The sequence below is a fragment of the Penicillium chrysogenum genome, assembly GCF_028827035.1.
Source record: "Penicillium chrysogenum strain IBT 35668 chromosome Unknown utg000004l_segment0_segment0, whole genome shotgun sequence".
Taxonomy (NCBI): domain Eukaryota; kingdom Fungi; phylum Ascomycota; class Eurotiomycetes; order Eurotiales; family Aspergillaceae; genus Penicillium; species Penicillium chrysogenum.
Window position 1 is genome coordinate 5,728,909 of NW_026622752.1, and position 15,063 is coordinate 5,743,971.

Genomic DNA, 15,063 nt, shown 5'->3' on the forward strand with positions numbered 1-15,063 from the left:
TCATCTTTTCGCTACATCATTGCTTTTTTTATAACATCTCCCCGAGATAAGGTGGAGAATGTCAACCCTCACGTTCCTCCCCACGTTCCCATCTGACTGCATGAGAGTGTTAATATCCCTTTCTTCCATTTCGGATTCCTTGCATCTGCTCCGGAGAAGTCTACCGTTTCCTCCTCCCTTTGAATCAGCCCACTGTTATCGGTGTTTCATATCCCACTAGCCCAGTCATACCCTATTATAAGATTCTGGATTTTTAACCTCTACCATCTTTTCTTTCTCGGCTTCATTTCACGGCTTCGTCTTAACAACACCCCTCGGTTGAACTCGGCATTTCTGTTTCGCCCGCTTTCCGCTCTCCGCCTTTTCCCTCTAAACCACGAGGACTTGGAAATCAACGCCACTGCAGTGTGGGGTTGAACTCTCCGACACCGATCGCTGCAAAAGAATCCTGGAAAGTGTTACTGTGGGTAAGCTGGTTCTGGCTTCCTGATTACTGGACTGTTTTCCTCCGTGCGACCGCCACCTGTCATCCTTGCCCATTTGACCCTTTTGGGACGTGATCATCCGTCCCGCCTTGCTGCACGGTGCCTCGGATAGGCAACCAACACTGAGACTCTGCATCCGAGGTCCAACTTATCACTTTTCGAGTCGGATGTCCATGGCGGTCGATGCTCGATTCCAGCAACTGTAGCTCCGCGAATAACCCCTCCGACTACCCTGCCCGCTCGCAAGATCCCGCATCGCGCCATGTGTCATGTGATATCGACGACCCTCCAGTTCCCCGAGTCATGAATCCACCTCCACATTCTAGGAATGGGCCGTCTGGTCGGGAAGACGATGCGACGGCCTTGAACTCCACTCGCGATTCAGATACATCTTCTACCGACCGATTTACTTCGCCGAATATGACTTCCGAGATCGATCGGCGTTTACATGACGTGGGCGTTGCAGCTCTGGCTGCTGTGTCCCAGTACCCACGTGCGGTGGATAATGCGCACGGTGACCTTATGGTGTCGGAAGTCGTTAACGCTGTTACGAGTGCTGGCGGTCCCCCGGATTATGGGAATTTGGACTCGGGGGTTTCTTTGCTGCCGGGACATCGTGGTCGTTTTCAACAATCTGCAATGGGAGGTACCCCTTCGGCTGGACCAGGGTTCGCCTTTGGCTCGAACCCGAGTGGCGACGTGGATATGGAAACTATTGTCCGGGACTTGCTTCACCGCACTGGCGGCCGGCAAAATATCGCCATCGCCCCAGACAGTGACTTCGAGGAGGCTCAGAAGGACATGGTTATGGATTACGAGTCTGCTACCATGGAAGATAAGCCGTCGCCGTCTTCGACGTCCGATGATGAGCTTCGAGACTTTCTCCGGTTCTATCCGGACGAAGAGGAGTATTATTACCAGCGCGAGGCACGCCCGACGCAGGAAGCCGAAATGCCGGACTGCGACCTGGATGATTTTTATAACAGTATAAGTTACGACGATATCGATGTGGACCTGCCCCAGACTATTGGTTTGTCTATTACAGAACCTCTGGGAAACTATACCGAGGATCAAATGGACTTCGGTGGACCACACCCCGCATCTATAATCCACACATCCAGTAAGGTGCTATGACTTCGAGATACGAGCCTAGCTAATTGCCTCTAGCATACGAGCGGAATCTCACTATCGATGAATTCATCCAACGCTGGATGGTGTCAATAAACGTAATTCCCCAGGGATTCCATTCTGAGAGTCGAATTCCACCACAGCTCCGCCCACTCTCAAAGATGATTAGCTGGAAACCGCCACTGGAGGTTTTTCGGCCATCTGGATGGAGACGCGATTTTTATGACCTGCAGCAGATCCCGTGGACAGAAACCCTGCGAGTGACGCGGTCAGATGCACGAGCTGTGCGGGACGCCTGGTATACCTCGTATCACAACTTGGACTACTCGCAGCTGGGCCATGCCAAGCGCCTTCCACAACTAGAAACCTTTTTCCGCGAGAGTTCCATGCACACTTCACACAAAGCTTCTATTGAGCACTTCCAGCTTCGAAATCTGATGTCGACTCCTGCATCTAACACCGTACATTTCGCCTCCCGCTCGAAAGTGTTTTCATGGACCCCAAACACTGGCGACGCACGGTGTATAATCGACATGAGCCAGCCAGACCCAGAATCAGGCTTCCTCGGACCGGTCAAAATCTCCACTATGAAAACAGCACACGGCCTTACAATCGCAGGCGGGTTCTGCGGCGAATACGCACTACGCAGCACCAGCGGATCCGATCCTGGTATTAAGGGCCTAGTAACCCCCGACTTCAACGACGGCATCACGAACCACGTCGACATAATTCCCAACCGCACCGGGCCCTCCCCAACCGGCGTCTTCGCCTCCAATGACAAACACCTCCGCATCCTCGACACGGAAACCAACATCTTCACCTCCGACCAAGAACTCTCCCAACCAATCAACTGCACCGCCACCTCCCCCGACAGCCGTCTGCGCGTGGTAATCGGCGACTCACCAGACGCATGGGTCATCGAATCCGACACAGGCCGACCAGTGCACCCCCTGCGCGGCCACCGCGACTTCGGCTTCGCCTGCGCCTGGTCCCCAGACATGCGCCACATAGCAACCTCCAACCAAGACAAAACCGTCATCATCTGGGACGCGCGCACCTGGCGTCCGCTCGAAACCATCGACTCGGATGTCGCGGGCTACCGCTCGCTACGCTTTTCCCCCGTCGGCGGCGGCCCACGCACTCTCCTCTGCACCGAGCCCGCTGATCGGATTTCTATCGTCGATGCGCAGCTCTTCCGCTCGCGACAGGTGCATGATTTCTTTGGTGAAATTGGTGGCGCGGATTATGCGCCTGACGGGGCGGAGATCTGGGTTGCTAATACGGATCGCCATTTCGGTGGGTTTATGCAGTATGAGCGGAGGCAGTGGGGGCAGCGGGTTGGGTTGACGGATTTGCCGTCTGAGTGGGTTACGGAGGAGGAGTTGGGGGTGGATTCTAGGTGTGTTTTGAGTAAGAGAGAGAGGGGGTTGAGGTTTTTGAGGAATTTGTCGGATGAGGAGCATGATGCGTTGATTCTTTGATTTGTCTCTTGGTGGGATATACGTCTTGTCTTTTGGTTCTGTCTTTCTCTGCTTTTCTATTTCTTGTTTATGGGTTGGTATTCTTTGCGCCTTTTCATCTGCATCTGATACCCTGGGCTACGGCGTTAGGATCTTTATATTCGTTTCTTTCGTTTTTAGAGTTTCATGATGGACAAATAGCACACTATATGTTGTTGGTTTTCCCAATAAAGCGTTATACCCAGCTCTCGTTGAACATGACAGTCAGATCTGCTTCTAATCCAACCCGACTCCGTTAGTCGGGCCGAATGCTAAAGATCGAGTCACATGATTGCAGAGCTCGGGTTACATATAATCCGGTCATGTCATCTTATTCGGACTAACCATCTGGGCACCTGCATGGATGCCCATTCTATCTTGTACAGCCTATGATGTAGTAGTAAGGGAGACCGTGCTTATACATCCATTTTCTGCATTTTTATTATTAGACCATTCTGCTCCATCATACACCGAGCGCAGGTGTGTTAGCAAAAGGTGAGCTCACATCCAAGTTCTTCCAGATAAACTCCGAACTATCGCCTAAGCCACACCAAACCCACCAAAACCACGCAGAAAACAAGCCACAGCCAATAGTCAACCTCTCAAACCAACCAATCAAAACCCCCTCCCAGAACTGATTGGTCACCTCAGCCACCTCAGCCCCGATCCACCCCATCCGATCGAACAGCGAATCGCCCAAAACGGGAGATGATCAACAAAAAAAAGCCCCGCAACCCCTCCTCGTCAAACCTGAGCTGAAGCTCTTCCATTCCATTCCGTTCTCCCGGTTCTCCTATTAAATCCATAGCACATCCCCATTCCTATCTTCTTCTCAAACCACCCTATCTCCATCTCCATCTCCCTCTCCTACCTACCCAACGGCAATCCAACCATGTCTTACGGCGATAACCAATACGGCGGCGGCGCCAGCAACAGCTACTACAACAACAACGAGGATTTCTCCGGCCGTAACAACAACAACTCCTACGGCGGATCGGGAGGTGGCTACGGCTCCAACGAGGGCTACGGCAACCAGAACCAGGGCTACGGCAACAACAACAACAACTCCTACGGCGGATCCGGCGGTGGCTACGGTAACTCCAACGATGGCTACGGCAACCAGAACCAGGGCAACTACGGCCGTCAGGAATCCCACGGTGGAGGCTACGGCAACAACTCCTCCAGCCACCACTCCAACTACAACGACGACAACGACTTCAGCGGCGCCGCCATGCACGCACAGGAACACCACAGCAACGAAGATACATCCCTCTTCAGCAGTGCTCTGAACTTCCTCAAGGACCGCAAGAACAACGACGACGACAACGACGTCGACGAGGAAAAGGCGGCGAATGCCCACCAGGCTATGTACGGCTCTGGCTCGTCGAACGAGAAGCATGATTCCAATACCGTTGGTGCCGGTGCTGCTATGCAGGCTTTGAAGATGTTTGCTGGTGGCAATGAGAGCAGCGGTAGCAGTGGCGGTGGCATGGATAAGAATAAGCTTATTGGGCTTGCTATGGCTCAGGCTGGGAAGTTGTGGGATGAGAAGAATGGTTCTGGGGGTGATGTGGTATGTTTTTCTTCCTGTTCTTTTGATTGGGGATGATGGTACTAAATGGTTCTTTTAGTCTGGGGATAAGCAGTCTGCTGTTAACTCCGCTGCTGAGATGGCGCTTAAGATGTACATGAAGAACCAGATGTCCGGTGGTGGTAGTTCTGGTGGTGGCGGGCTTATGAGTCTTGCTAGCAAGTTCCTGTAAATGTTTAGTTGCTTGTGTACCAGATATATCTGGCATTTCTCTTTCCGATTTAATGCGCTAGTCGCTTTTTGAGGAACATACAATCCGTGGAATCAACGAAGTAAAGATGACGCATACTGTATAGACTAAATGTAACTGTACATATCATTCCGCACGTAGCTTCGGAACAGTGCTGTTAGGGTTGCCGCAGAAGCCCTTCCAGAATATCACTTTAGACCTCATTGCTGGTAACCAATACGTTGGGGAGCACTTATGGGACGATAAATAATCTTCGATTGATACTTGAAATGTGCGTAGGCTAAGTTGGCTGATGCTATTTCTAGATGCGAAGAATGATATCTTCTTAGTAATGTTTCTACTAACTAGAGAGATATAGAGTCAGATAATCAAATTCCAAAGCCCTTCTGAGCCATGCCTCTTTAGTTTCTCGCCTTCAGCTGGACCATTAAATCCCTCTTCTCCCACAAGAAGAAGGTTTTCTGCTTTTCCCAACCGACAGACTCTGGGTGAAGAGAAATCTCAAAGTTATACAGCACCTTGGCCAGAATGAGACGCATTTCATGGTATGCCAGACTATTCGATCATTAGCCACGTAGAACGAGGAGAGAGCCGGACGAGGACACACTTCTTTCCAATACAGTTGCGAGGGCCGAATGAAAATGGCTGGAACGCAGCCTTATTATCCGAGTCAAACTCATCGTCAATCCAACGCTCAGGAATGAACTGATCTGGCAGCCTAAAGTTTCGAACGTTGCGATAGGTAGCCCAGTGATGAACCGAAAGCGCGGTCTATTATACCATCCAAATGTTAGAGATAAACCATCGGGGAAACCGAAACACATACTCTTCCTGGGATATGTTCTCCACAGACAAGTAGCCCCTCATCGGGAGTGACGCGAGGCAGACCAACTGGAACTGGAGGGTAGATGCGCAACCCTTCCTCAATGCACGCATTGAGATATGTCATATGCTCCAGAGTCTTCATGTCAATATCAGAGTCCTTGTCAAAAGTCCCACGGACTTCCTCTACAATGATCTTCATCTTGTCAGGTGCCATCAGAAGGTGATAGAGCAGACCACTTAGCGCAGTTGCGGTGGTCTCTGTACCTGCAACCATGAAAACCTGGGAATTGGCATACATCTCTGTGCGTGTAAGACGGAGGTCCTCCTTCTGACCCATGACAATACCCCAGATATCCGGCTTTTGCAGCGTACGGTTAGAGTCCACCCTTTTGTCAACACGCTCCTGGGAGGCCTGGTAATGAGCGACACTTTGTTGCTCCAGCTCCTTCGGAATAAGCCTTTTGGCGATTGGAGCAGTCCAAGGGACGTAGCGAGCCAGTCTGCGATACGAGTTTGTTTTTACACTGACGAAAACGGCCGACACCCAACTGGTATCACCAGTTCCAGCTAACAGATCCAACGAATCACCAAAGGTCAGATCACCCATGATATCGAACGTCGTCAGATTAAGCATTCGCACCATATTGACTTTCGCCTTCGGGTTCTCCTTGATCGTTGTGCGGAGGTTGCCAACTAAACTGTCCGCATATCCACAGATCAATGATTGCTGTTCCCGAAGCGCGCGATCTGAAAAGGCATGCGAGAAGTTCCGGCGGAAACGGGCGTGATCGGGTCCATTACTCCGGATGATTTCTGGAGATCCGTTGAATGATGGACCGTAGAATCGAGTATCCTTCTCCGTAACTGGTTTCCCTGCTGAGGCATGGCCATAGATTCCCTTCCATGCCTCGCCAGTTGCATAGCTCAGCTCGTCTGGGGCCACACGAACTACATCGCCGTGCTTTGCGTGCAGTCCACTAACCCATTCTAGTAGGTCACCTTTGAAGGTATGATATATTTGAGGGATCCGTGATGTAGCTGCAAATTTTGGGCCGGGATATTTGCCGAGAGGGTTGATGAAGACTTGGTAGTAGAACTGTGCGACCAATACTAGTAGGACCTAATCAGAGCTCGTTAGCAAGACTGGTGTAGTAGATGGGGAGTAGTAAGTGTACCGAAGCGGCGATGGTCGAAATGTAGTGTTCGTGAATCAAACTTGAAGCGGATTGAAGGAGCATTTTGGATTAGAAGAATGTTCTTCTGGGTCAGAGGGAATTGGGATGGCAGGAACAAGAAAGGCTTGGGAGTCTATATACTAACACCTCGACCTTGGTACTATTGTCATGCTGGATTGTGCAGCCCTTTTCCTGCATAGTTATGATCGTGCTAATATTTGACACCTAGCCCAGTTTCGGCTTGCAACGATGTATACCGGAGTTACAGCGCACTATGAGCGATAAATGCACATACAAGAGCCATTGTGACTGATCGACGTGATGCTGCAGGATCTCGGCATGTCGGCCGTTGAGACGGGAGTGCTTTATGCCACCAAAACTGGGGATAAGCTCGATGCATAACTCGCCCCCTGGAGATATTCTGTGTGCCATTGCTTAAATTAGTATCTTATCCCACACTTATGCAATTAACAAAATTGAAGCTTTAATTATATTGCCAGAAATAAACGGAGACAAAGACTTGTTTGCGGGTAAAGGGTTTAGGCTTAGGGTTTATTAGGTAGCTATCCGTATATTTCCTTTGCCGGGGACTTTCCTACCTTAGCTCAGAGTCAGGCTCTCTGAGTAGAATTCAAACCTACGGGTTATATGAAACAGGACAGGAGAGATGCATGTTGGATGATTTAGTCGAAATTAATTTAGTGGTTTTGGTTGACATATATGCATTTGGATCCTATAGGTTGGGTTGAGTGGCCTACGAACTACGTCCACTGCAGTTGAGTGGGATGTTCCTAATCAACGTCTGTAAGGATGCAATGCCACATTACGGAGTAACTGAACCCCAATCTCCGTCTCTCTTCATGATATCCTGTTTGTTGTTGAAAACCTAAATTGTAGATGAAATATAGATAACCACGGAATGGCAAGCCAAGTTCGTATTCCCCCGGATATTTTATCTTTCCACTTACCTTTCCACTTGCTACCTTGATATCTCTTTTTTCACTTTTAGGAAGGGATATGACGACACCTGAGCAGATGACATTCATAGCTATGCTGACTTTCGCACAATCATTGAACTTGTCTTCCACGTCATAAGCATGGAAAGCAGATTGAGTGGCCAATGTCTGTATTCGCTATCTTTTTTTACAATCATATGACTTCCACATTATGGCGTTACTGGATATCAAGTAAAGTCCAATCTAGTACGAGTCTTACTGGGGCGAAACATGGTCAAGAGATATATAAGCCCGCTGTTAATGGCCTTTCGAAGATAACACAATTCGACTTTGTTCAATCAAATATTATTTATTTCAGATCACCTTCTAATCCTTTTCTACAGGCCAACACCTACCATGTCGAAGTTCGTACACAAGGTCAAGGATGCAATGACTGGCCATGAAAAGGAGGCACCTGGAGCCCACGGCCCACCTGCTCAAGAAGATACCTGGACCGCAGGATCGAATCCGGATCAGCACAACACATCTAGTATGAACCCATCTTCTGGAATGAACTCTAAAGATTCTTATGGCTCTGGCCCTCGATCTGGCAACGAGCCTGGTACCTATCGGGACTCCAAGTTCAATGGTCAGTCTCCTAGCACATTTGTTCTTTCTAGTTTTTCTGCCTTGGTCTACGGTCTATATGCTGATTGGAAGTATAGACACCCACAGCGCAGCTGACCCAGCCGGTACTGGGATGGGAAGTAGGGGCAGCCGTTCTGAACCCAACACCTCTGGATCGACAGCAATGGGCGGAGATGGTTCAACAAGGGCTAGGGCTGGCTCAAGCGACATGCATTCCGGTCCTCATGATTCGAAGTTGGCAAACAAGATGGATCCCCGTGTCGATAGTGATATGGGTAAGCCAAGCTAAATTTCCCTGGGCCCTGAAAGTCAGGCTAAGTCTATGTATATACAGACAACCGCGCTCAATCCTCTGGAGCTACCAACCCCCAAATGTCCAGCAATGACCCTGGCAACGTAGCCCACGCACAGCCTCGCACTCAAGGTGTCGACAATCACGTATCTAGCGAAGATGATTATAACAAATCGACGCGGGAGAAAAACTCCCAGTCCCGACCCTCCGACAATTCCAACTCCAAGGGTAACTGGGCTAGCGAGGAAAGTCACGAGACCTCTACGCAAGAGCACAAATCCCACTCTGCTACCAGCCACGCCATGCCATGCCAGACGAATTTGCAAGACGAGCCGGGCTTGGATAACCGTGCTGCTGAGCCTAAGTTCGGCGGTAACGCAGCTGGTGGTAGTAGCAACACCGCGGGTGTCAGGGAGCCAACTGGTAGCCAGAACCCGGACCCCCTGAACAAGCTTGATCCTAGAGTCACGCGATCGAATGAGAACCCCAGTTATGCTGATCAGCGGAGTGGGTACTAGGCCAGCTATTGTTTATGATCAGGTATCTTCTCTTTGTATGTTTTGTTTTGTGTACTATCACCACTATGAGAATGAATGGCATTGAATAGTTTGTTTATTCTGTGACTCCAGAACGACCTCGGGATGATCGTTAGGAGAAGGTACACGTGTAAGCACGACCGTTAATGTGCTGTTTATCCTCCACACCCACTCGTGAACGACGCTTTAGCAGGCCAGGGAGTGGATCTAAGTCCGTGAGCACCCCGATGGACTTTGACGACTCGATATGGCGTTGAAATATTATGCCAATAGAAAACTTCAGATAGTAGTTCTACTCAGTGAGCAAAGTCTGCAAGGTCACGGCACTAAAACGGAAATGGAAGGCCAAGAATGGGCAGAAATCAAGTACACAGATTCTTGCAGCTCTTGTCAGGATATGTATCGTGAACGAAAGTCTGCCCATATTGTTGTAGTTTAGATTGATCAGCATCCAGAATGACATGACAACCTTCCGTATGATATTGATTCGCGCGAAACGGTATATATATTGAACTTGGCTCTACTGCACAATGTAATAACAAGGGGAGAAAAACAATGACTCGCTGACCTGGACATGCACATGCCACGGGCCCTGAACGAAAACAAACGCAAAAGGTCAATGCTAAGCGCAGAAATGTCCAACACCGCGACCGACCATAAACAATGCACATCTCTACTCTACCACTCGTCGTCGTCATCGTGCTTGCCCTGCATCGCGCTTTGTCTTGCACGCAACGCCTCGGCCAAGCCACCTGCCAGACTAGCGTTCGATGCACTGTTGGGAGTGCCGCGGCCGCTGGCGCCTGATGAGTCGCCCGACTGCACGCTCACAGCGCTATCCCGGGGAGCAGGCGGGGGTGCAGGTTTGCGTCCAGCCATGTTGGGACGCTTGGCCGGGGGAGCCGGCGGGGCGGGCTTGGTCTTGGCGGCTGCAGCTGCTCCGGCGCCGTTTGGAATAGGGCTGGGGGTTGCGCGGGGTGCCACCGGGGGTGGGGGTGGAACAGGCTTTGGTGCGGGAGCAACAGCTATTTCTTCAAGGTAGGATTCGGGGGTCCATCCTTGCGCTGATGTTGTTGTGTTTTTACACAGCCACCATCCTAGGACAAGTTAGTTAGACGATCAAAATAAGTGTGCTGTGGGGCCGTACCATTTCCTTCCCGGGATATAATCTCCACAATTTCACCCTTGATAATGGAAAGCTCATTCGCCCGGTCGCTGGTGTAGTCATACTTGACCTTTGCTGCGGGCTTTCTTGATGCTGCAGGAGGTGCCGCAGGGGGAGGTGGCGGAGGAGCCCTCACGGAGCCAGAAGACCTCACAGAGCTATAGGACTCGTTGCGAGAGTGTAGAGCCGCGGCAGCAGCCACAGGCTGAGGCACGATGCGCGACTGGGCAGCAGGTTGCGGTACTGCGGCAGGCTGTGGGGTAGACCGGGGTAGAGGCTGGGCGGCAGGTACAGGTCTGCGAGCAGCCTCAGACAGTTTCGAAGGGCCGCCGCCGGGGCCACCAGGGCGAAGCAGCTTGCCTTTTGTAACCGGGCGAGCAGCAACTGCCTTCGCCCGCGGGGTAGGTTTTGAGACAGAGTTAGGAGGCTCACCAGCACTAGTGTGAATTGTGCTACTCTTGTAGGTGTCGACATTTCCAGCAGCCGGATCTTTGACTGCCTTGACAGTCGCCAGCTTGCCAGGCTTCTTATGGTATTCGATGGTTTCTCCAATCTTCAAAGTCAGAGAGCCACGCAGGATATTGGTGAGATGAGTAAAGAACTCAGTTTTGAAGACACAGTTGATCAGCGGGTCGGGTTCTTGAGCCCCAATAACCAGCGAGAACCAGTCGTCCTTGAGATTCGATGCGCTGACACTCTTGATGGCTCCAACTGGGATGGTTCGTTCCGCTGAAATAACAAGCTGGTTGTTTTCGATGCTCTGTGCAACAATGTAGACATGACGACTTGTCAAGACAAGGATCCGGGGAACAGGTTTGCTAGAACGACCGAACTTAGACACCAAAAGTTCGGCACGGCAAGAGAAAACAACATTGTCTGAACCGCTGATGCCTGCACCATTGCGGATCATTTCACCAGGGCCACCGGTATTCCCGACCCCAAGGTAATCGCCCAGGAATCGACGAGAGCCGAGAAGACTCATTCTCCGGCGTTCCTTGCGGCCCTGGAGCACTTGGTGTCCCTGATCACGAACCTTGATCAATTCGAGTCCACCGGTCATTCGGCGCCAGAAGCGCTGAATGCGGATGGCACATTCAATGCGGTATCGGAGATAGTTTCTCCAAGCACGCTGGATGCGGATGGCCATATTGTGCCAGTATTTGTCTCGCATGGCTTCTAGAGCGAACAGTGTCTCAGGAGTCTTGACAAAGACCTTCGTGATACCCATCTGGTACTCCTCGGGAGGGATCCGGGTATCCTTCAAGATCTGCTTCGCGCCAGATTCCACGTCACCGGTCCATGTGTAGTCACCGGCATACGAGGTCTTTGGAGATAAGAGATAGAATCTCTCGGTGAATTTGTCGAAGGTCTGACGGTAGGCAAAACCAGCACGTCGAATGCGGACATTCTCCTGGAGACCCAGGTACTTGATCTGGTGCAGGACATTGCCGACGTTGTACTCCTTGGGGGCCTTGTTATCGTTGGGTTTGATGGTACGAATGTAAGATGGTTGCGCCTTCATGAGTGTGGCCACAAGGTCATTCGCGGATGCCTTGATCTTATCACCAGCAGTAGGTGGGCGACGCTTGTCATCCTGGTTGACCTGGTTGGGGAACAGCGTGTGGACGAACTCGTTGCTGCTAGATTGGGCAAGGTTCAACAAGTCCTTCAACAGCTGATCCTTGTTCTTATCCGTCATTCCCTCCACGGCGTAGCCGACATCACCGGCGTAGTGCTTGATGATGAACTGACCCTGGCGACCCTCGAAGTTCGGGTTCTGTGACAGGAAGTTGAGCCTACCGACGAAAGTTTGATCAGCCGCGCCTGAATCGGCGTGAGCAGTTGCGCAGGCATCATTCAAAGCGGCGAAAACACCAGGGGGGGCGCTTGTCCTCGATCAACGAGCAGACCACCTTGTTGTCAAAGTACTGAATAGGCGTCCACTTGATCTGCTCGCGGGCATACTCATCTTGTTCTGCCTTGAGAGTCAATTGAATGAAAATCTGCTGCAGTTTCTCGTTGACATAGTTGATACACAGCTGCTCGAAAGAGTTCTTCTCGAAGATTTCGAATCCGTAGATATCCAGGATACCAATGGAATTGGTGATGGAACCTCGAGCAGTCAGTGATTGGTTGACGCGCTCCACAATCCAATCGAACAGGTTGAAATAAATTCCCTTGGCCAAAGCGTCCCGAACGGCTGAAGCTTGGACCCTGTTCAGTGGCACTTCATATACGGAGCCCCTGCGTCCTCCTCGGGCAGTCTCCATCAGACGAATAGTCAAAGCCTTGTTCACTTGAGCAGAATCGACCTCCAACAGATAGGCGACGAAATCAACAACTGACTGATCGCTAATAGTAGCATTCCCAGAGTCATCTTCGGTGAACTGAACATTGCCAATCCAGAGAATAGCTGCCAGCATGCGGAACACGTTGTCCTGCTCGGCATCGCTCATTCCAATCACCCTCATCGCATCCAGGGTGTCCTTGAACTCGGCTACGTCATCAATGCCCGGCACATCGAAACACTTGGAACGGCTCGTATAGAGGTAAGACTGGGGTTGCTGAAGACCGAAGCTGTCGCGGTACTTCTGTGGGGCACCCTTTGTCAGTTGGTAGAAGATGTGGAAATTTCGCTCGTTCGTAATTTGTCCCACGACTCGTGACTTCTCCAGCAGATAATTCGTAATGTTAGCTCCCACCGGCTCACCGTTGGAATTGAACTCCAACTCTAAGTATTTTCCGAATCGGGACGAGTTGTTGTTGCGCAGCGTCTTCGCATTACCGAATGACTCTAGCAACGGGTTCGTGGCCAATACCATGTCCTTCGTCTCCTGAATAGACGAATCACCGCCGCCAGAGACACTAGCAATGTATTGCATGATCCGCTTCGCGGCCTCGGTCTTTCCGGCACCAGACTCTCCGGAAATGATGACACACTGGTTGTCCTTGTAGGATTTCATGTTGTAGTATGCGGACTCGGCGACTCCGAATACGTGGGGAGGGACTTCGAGGCGGTTCTTGCCACGATACGAATCGAGGACAGTATCTGTGTAGATGCCCACTATGATCATCGTTAGCAAGCAGGAAACCAAATCCTCTTCGCGGAGTTACTCACAGTCTCGAAAAGGGTTCACTGAGACCAACACATGGCCAATATAAGTCTAGTAGTCTCCTGTCAGCCTGTAGTCCTGTTCGCGCACAACCCCGCAGTCCGCGTGCGAAAGCGATCCCTTACATAAATCTCGTCATGCTCGAATCGGAGCTTCAGATTGTCGTTGATTGCCTCGTTGGAGATCTTGCTGAGCAGTGTAAGATCTGACACACCGATCTCCTTCTTCTTGGTGCTCTCGAAGGCGGCCTTCCTAACCTGCGGCCTGCCCCCCGCTTGTCGACCATCGCCAACATCTGCGACTGCTTTGGAGCGCCCAAAGCGGCTCTTCTTTTCTCCGCCAACGGGGCGTCGTGACTGACCCTATATCGCAATCATGTGGTTAGTTTAGTTCTTATCTGGTCGTTGCGCAAGTAGGCCACCTACCATCTTGTGTCAACCTCTCGGGGATCTCGCGCCCAGGCGACAAATGTGAAATCTGACCTGTCAACTGAATGAAATTCTAGTGACAAGTAAAGTGTCAGGAATTGGGAGTGAATAGGAAAATAGTCTACCTAGAATCAATTCTAGGTAATTGTAAGAAGGAACCTAAGGAAGTGACTCCAGGGCTCTGGGGCGGACTTACGTACAACCAGTCAAACCGAAGCAAACAACTGCGCCACAAGTCCCTTTTCTGGTTCCGTTGCTGCCTCAGGTGGCGAAATTTGGTTATCACTTTTCCTGACTAAGAATATGATCTGTTAAGTCGGCATTCTTATTGCTCAGTTTAAATTTTTGGTTCCATGGCAATTCTTTTCTTCTAACCTCTTCGGTCAGCCACGCGTCAGGGCTTGTGGCTCGTGCGGTTAAGAATAGATGCACCGACGTCATTGGGCATATCTCACAGGACAAGTATACTCCTGCCTAACTGCAACTTTCTTCGACCTGACCACAACTTGAAGCCATCGTCTGTGGAGGGTACTTGCGATTCGGAATTCCGCTGTTCATTGGTCAACTACATATATATGTCGTTCAAGCCCGCGAAACTAAACCTGCTGTCTTAGCCACCCTACGTTGTACATAAAATCTGATTGCAGATTAGCAGTTTCAAGGGCATAGAGATCATCCGGTGAGATCTCACGGTCTCCCTGCTTCTTCATGAACGAATCGGCTGGTGTTATGTGTTATCGTCTGACGGTGCATCGGCATGTTCAACGCGACGAACCAGAATCGTTCATGGCAAGAACACAGATTGTTTGTGAGTAGATGAGTGGACTCACTACTGATCATCTCTTCCACGAACGCAGGGGATATAGTATGAAAGGAAGTTAAATCAGGCACAAAGTCGTAAGGGAATCATAAGAGAGAGGGGAAGTAAAGTGTTCGTATTAAAACTCACAACAGCAGGATTCAACCTTTTCGGCCACACCCATGGAAGCAACTGACTAGGTTTTGTGTTCCCCGTGCAGCAGAAGAAATATTCAGTGGGGAAAGCACTAGTAA

At 50.6% G+C, this 15,063-nt stretch overlaps 5 protein-coding genes across 5 annotated transcripts; 3 read left to right on the forward strand and 2 right to left on the reverse strand.

The window, feature by feature from the left end:
• Positions 1 to 692: 692 nt before the first annotated feature.
• Positions 693 to 3,094, forward strand: N7489_008118 (WD40 repeat domain-containing protein; the record flags this gene model as incomplete). Its single annotated transcript, XM_056713868.1, has 2 exons — positions 693 to 1,605; positions 1,653 to 3,094. Coding segments are annotated over 2 exons (2,355 nt in total), but the record flags the coding sequence as incomplete, so codon positions are not given.
• Positions 3,095 to 4,004: 910 nt separating this feature from the next.
• On the forward strand, positions 4,005 to 4,875 carry N7489_008119 (uncharacterized protein; the record flags this gene model as incomplete). The annotated part of the gene is made up of 2 exons (XM_056713869.1): positions 4,005 to 4,685; positions 4,744 to 4,875. 2 exons carry the CDS (start codon positions 4,005 to 4,007, stop codon positions 4,873 to 4,875), a joined length of 813 nt encoding a protein of 270 aa, XP_056567584.1.
• Positions 4,876 to 5,294: 419 nt separating this feature from the next.
• N7489_008120 (cytochrome P450) lies at positions 5,295 to 6,956 on the reverse strand (the record flags this gene model as incomplete). The annotated part of the gene is made up of 4 exons (XM_056713870.1): positions 5,295 to 5,448; positions 5,501 to 5,664; positions 5,720 to 6,838; positions 6,894 to 6,956. 4 exons carry the CDS (start codon positions 6,954 to 6,956, stop codon positions 5,295 to 5,297), a joined length of 1,500 nt encoding a protein of 499 aa, XP_056567585.1.
• Positions 6,957 to 8,245: 1,289 nt separating this feature from the next.
• On the forward strand, positions 8,246 to 9,286 carry N7489_008121 (uncharacterized protein; the record flags this gene model as incomplete). The annotated part of the gene is made up of 3 exons (XM_056713871.1): positions 8,246 to 8,477; positions 8,554 to 8,751; positions 8,811 to 9,286. The coding sequence occupies 3 exons, from the start codon at positions 8,246 to 8,248 to the stop codon at positions 9,284 to 9,286; spliced, it is 906 nt and encodes a 301-aa protein (XP_056567586.1).
• Positions 9,287 to 9,982: 696 nt separating this feature from the next.
• Positions 9,983 to 14,010, reverse strand: N7489_008122 (class I myosin myoA; the record flags this gene model as incomplete). The annotated part of the gene is made up of 6 exons (XM_056713872.1): positions 9,983 to 10,401; positions 10,452 to 12,293; positions 12,343 to 13,533; positions 13,588 to 13,633; positions 13,708 to 13,944; positions 14,008 to 14,010. 6 exons carry the CDS (start codon positions 14,008 to 14,010, stop codon positions 9,983 to 9,985), a joined length of 3,738 nt encoding a protein of 1,245 aa, XP_056567587.1.
• Between the last annotated feature and the right edge of the window lie 1,053 nt (positions 14,011 to 15,063).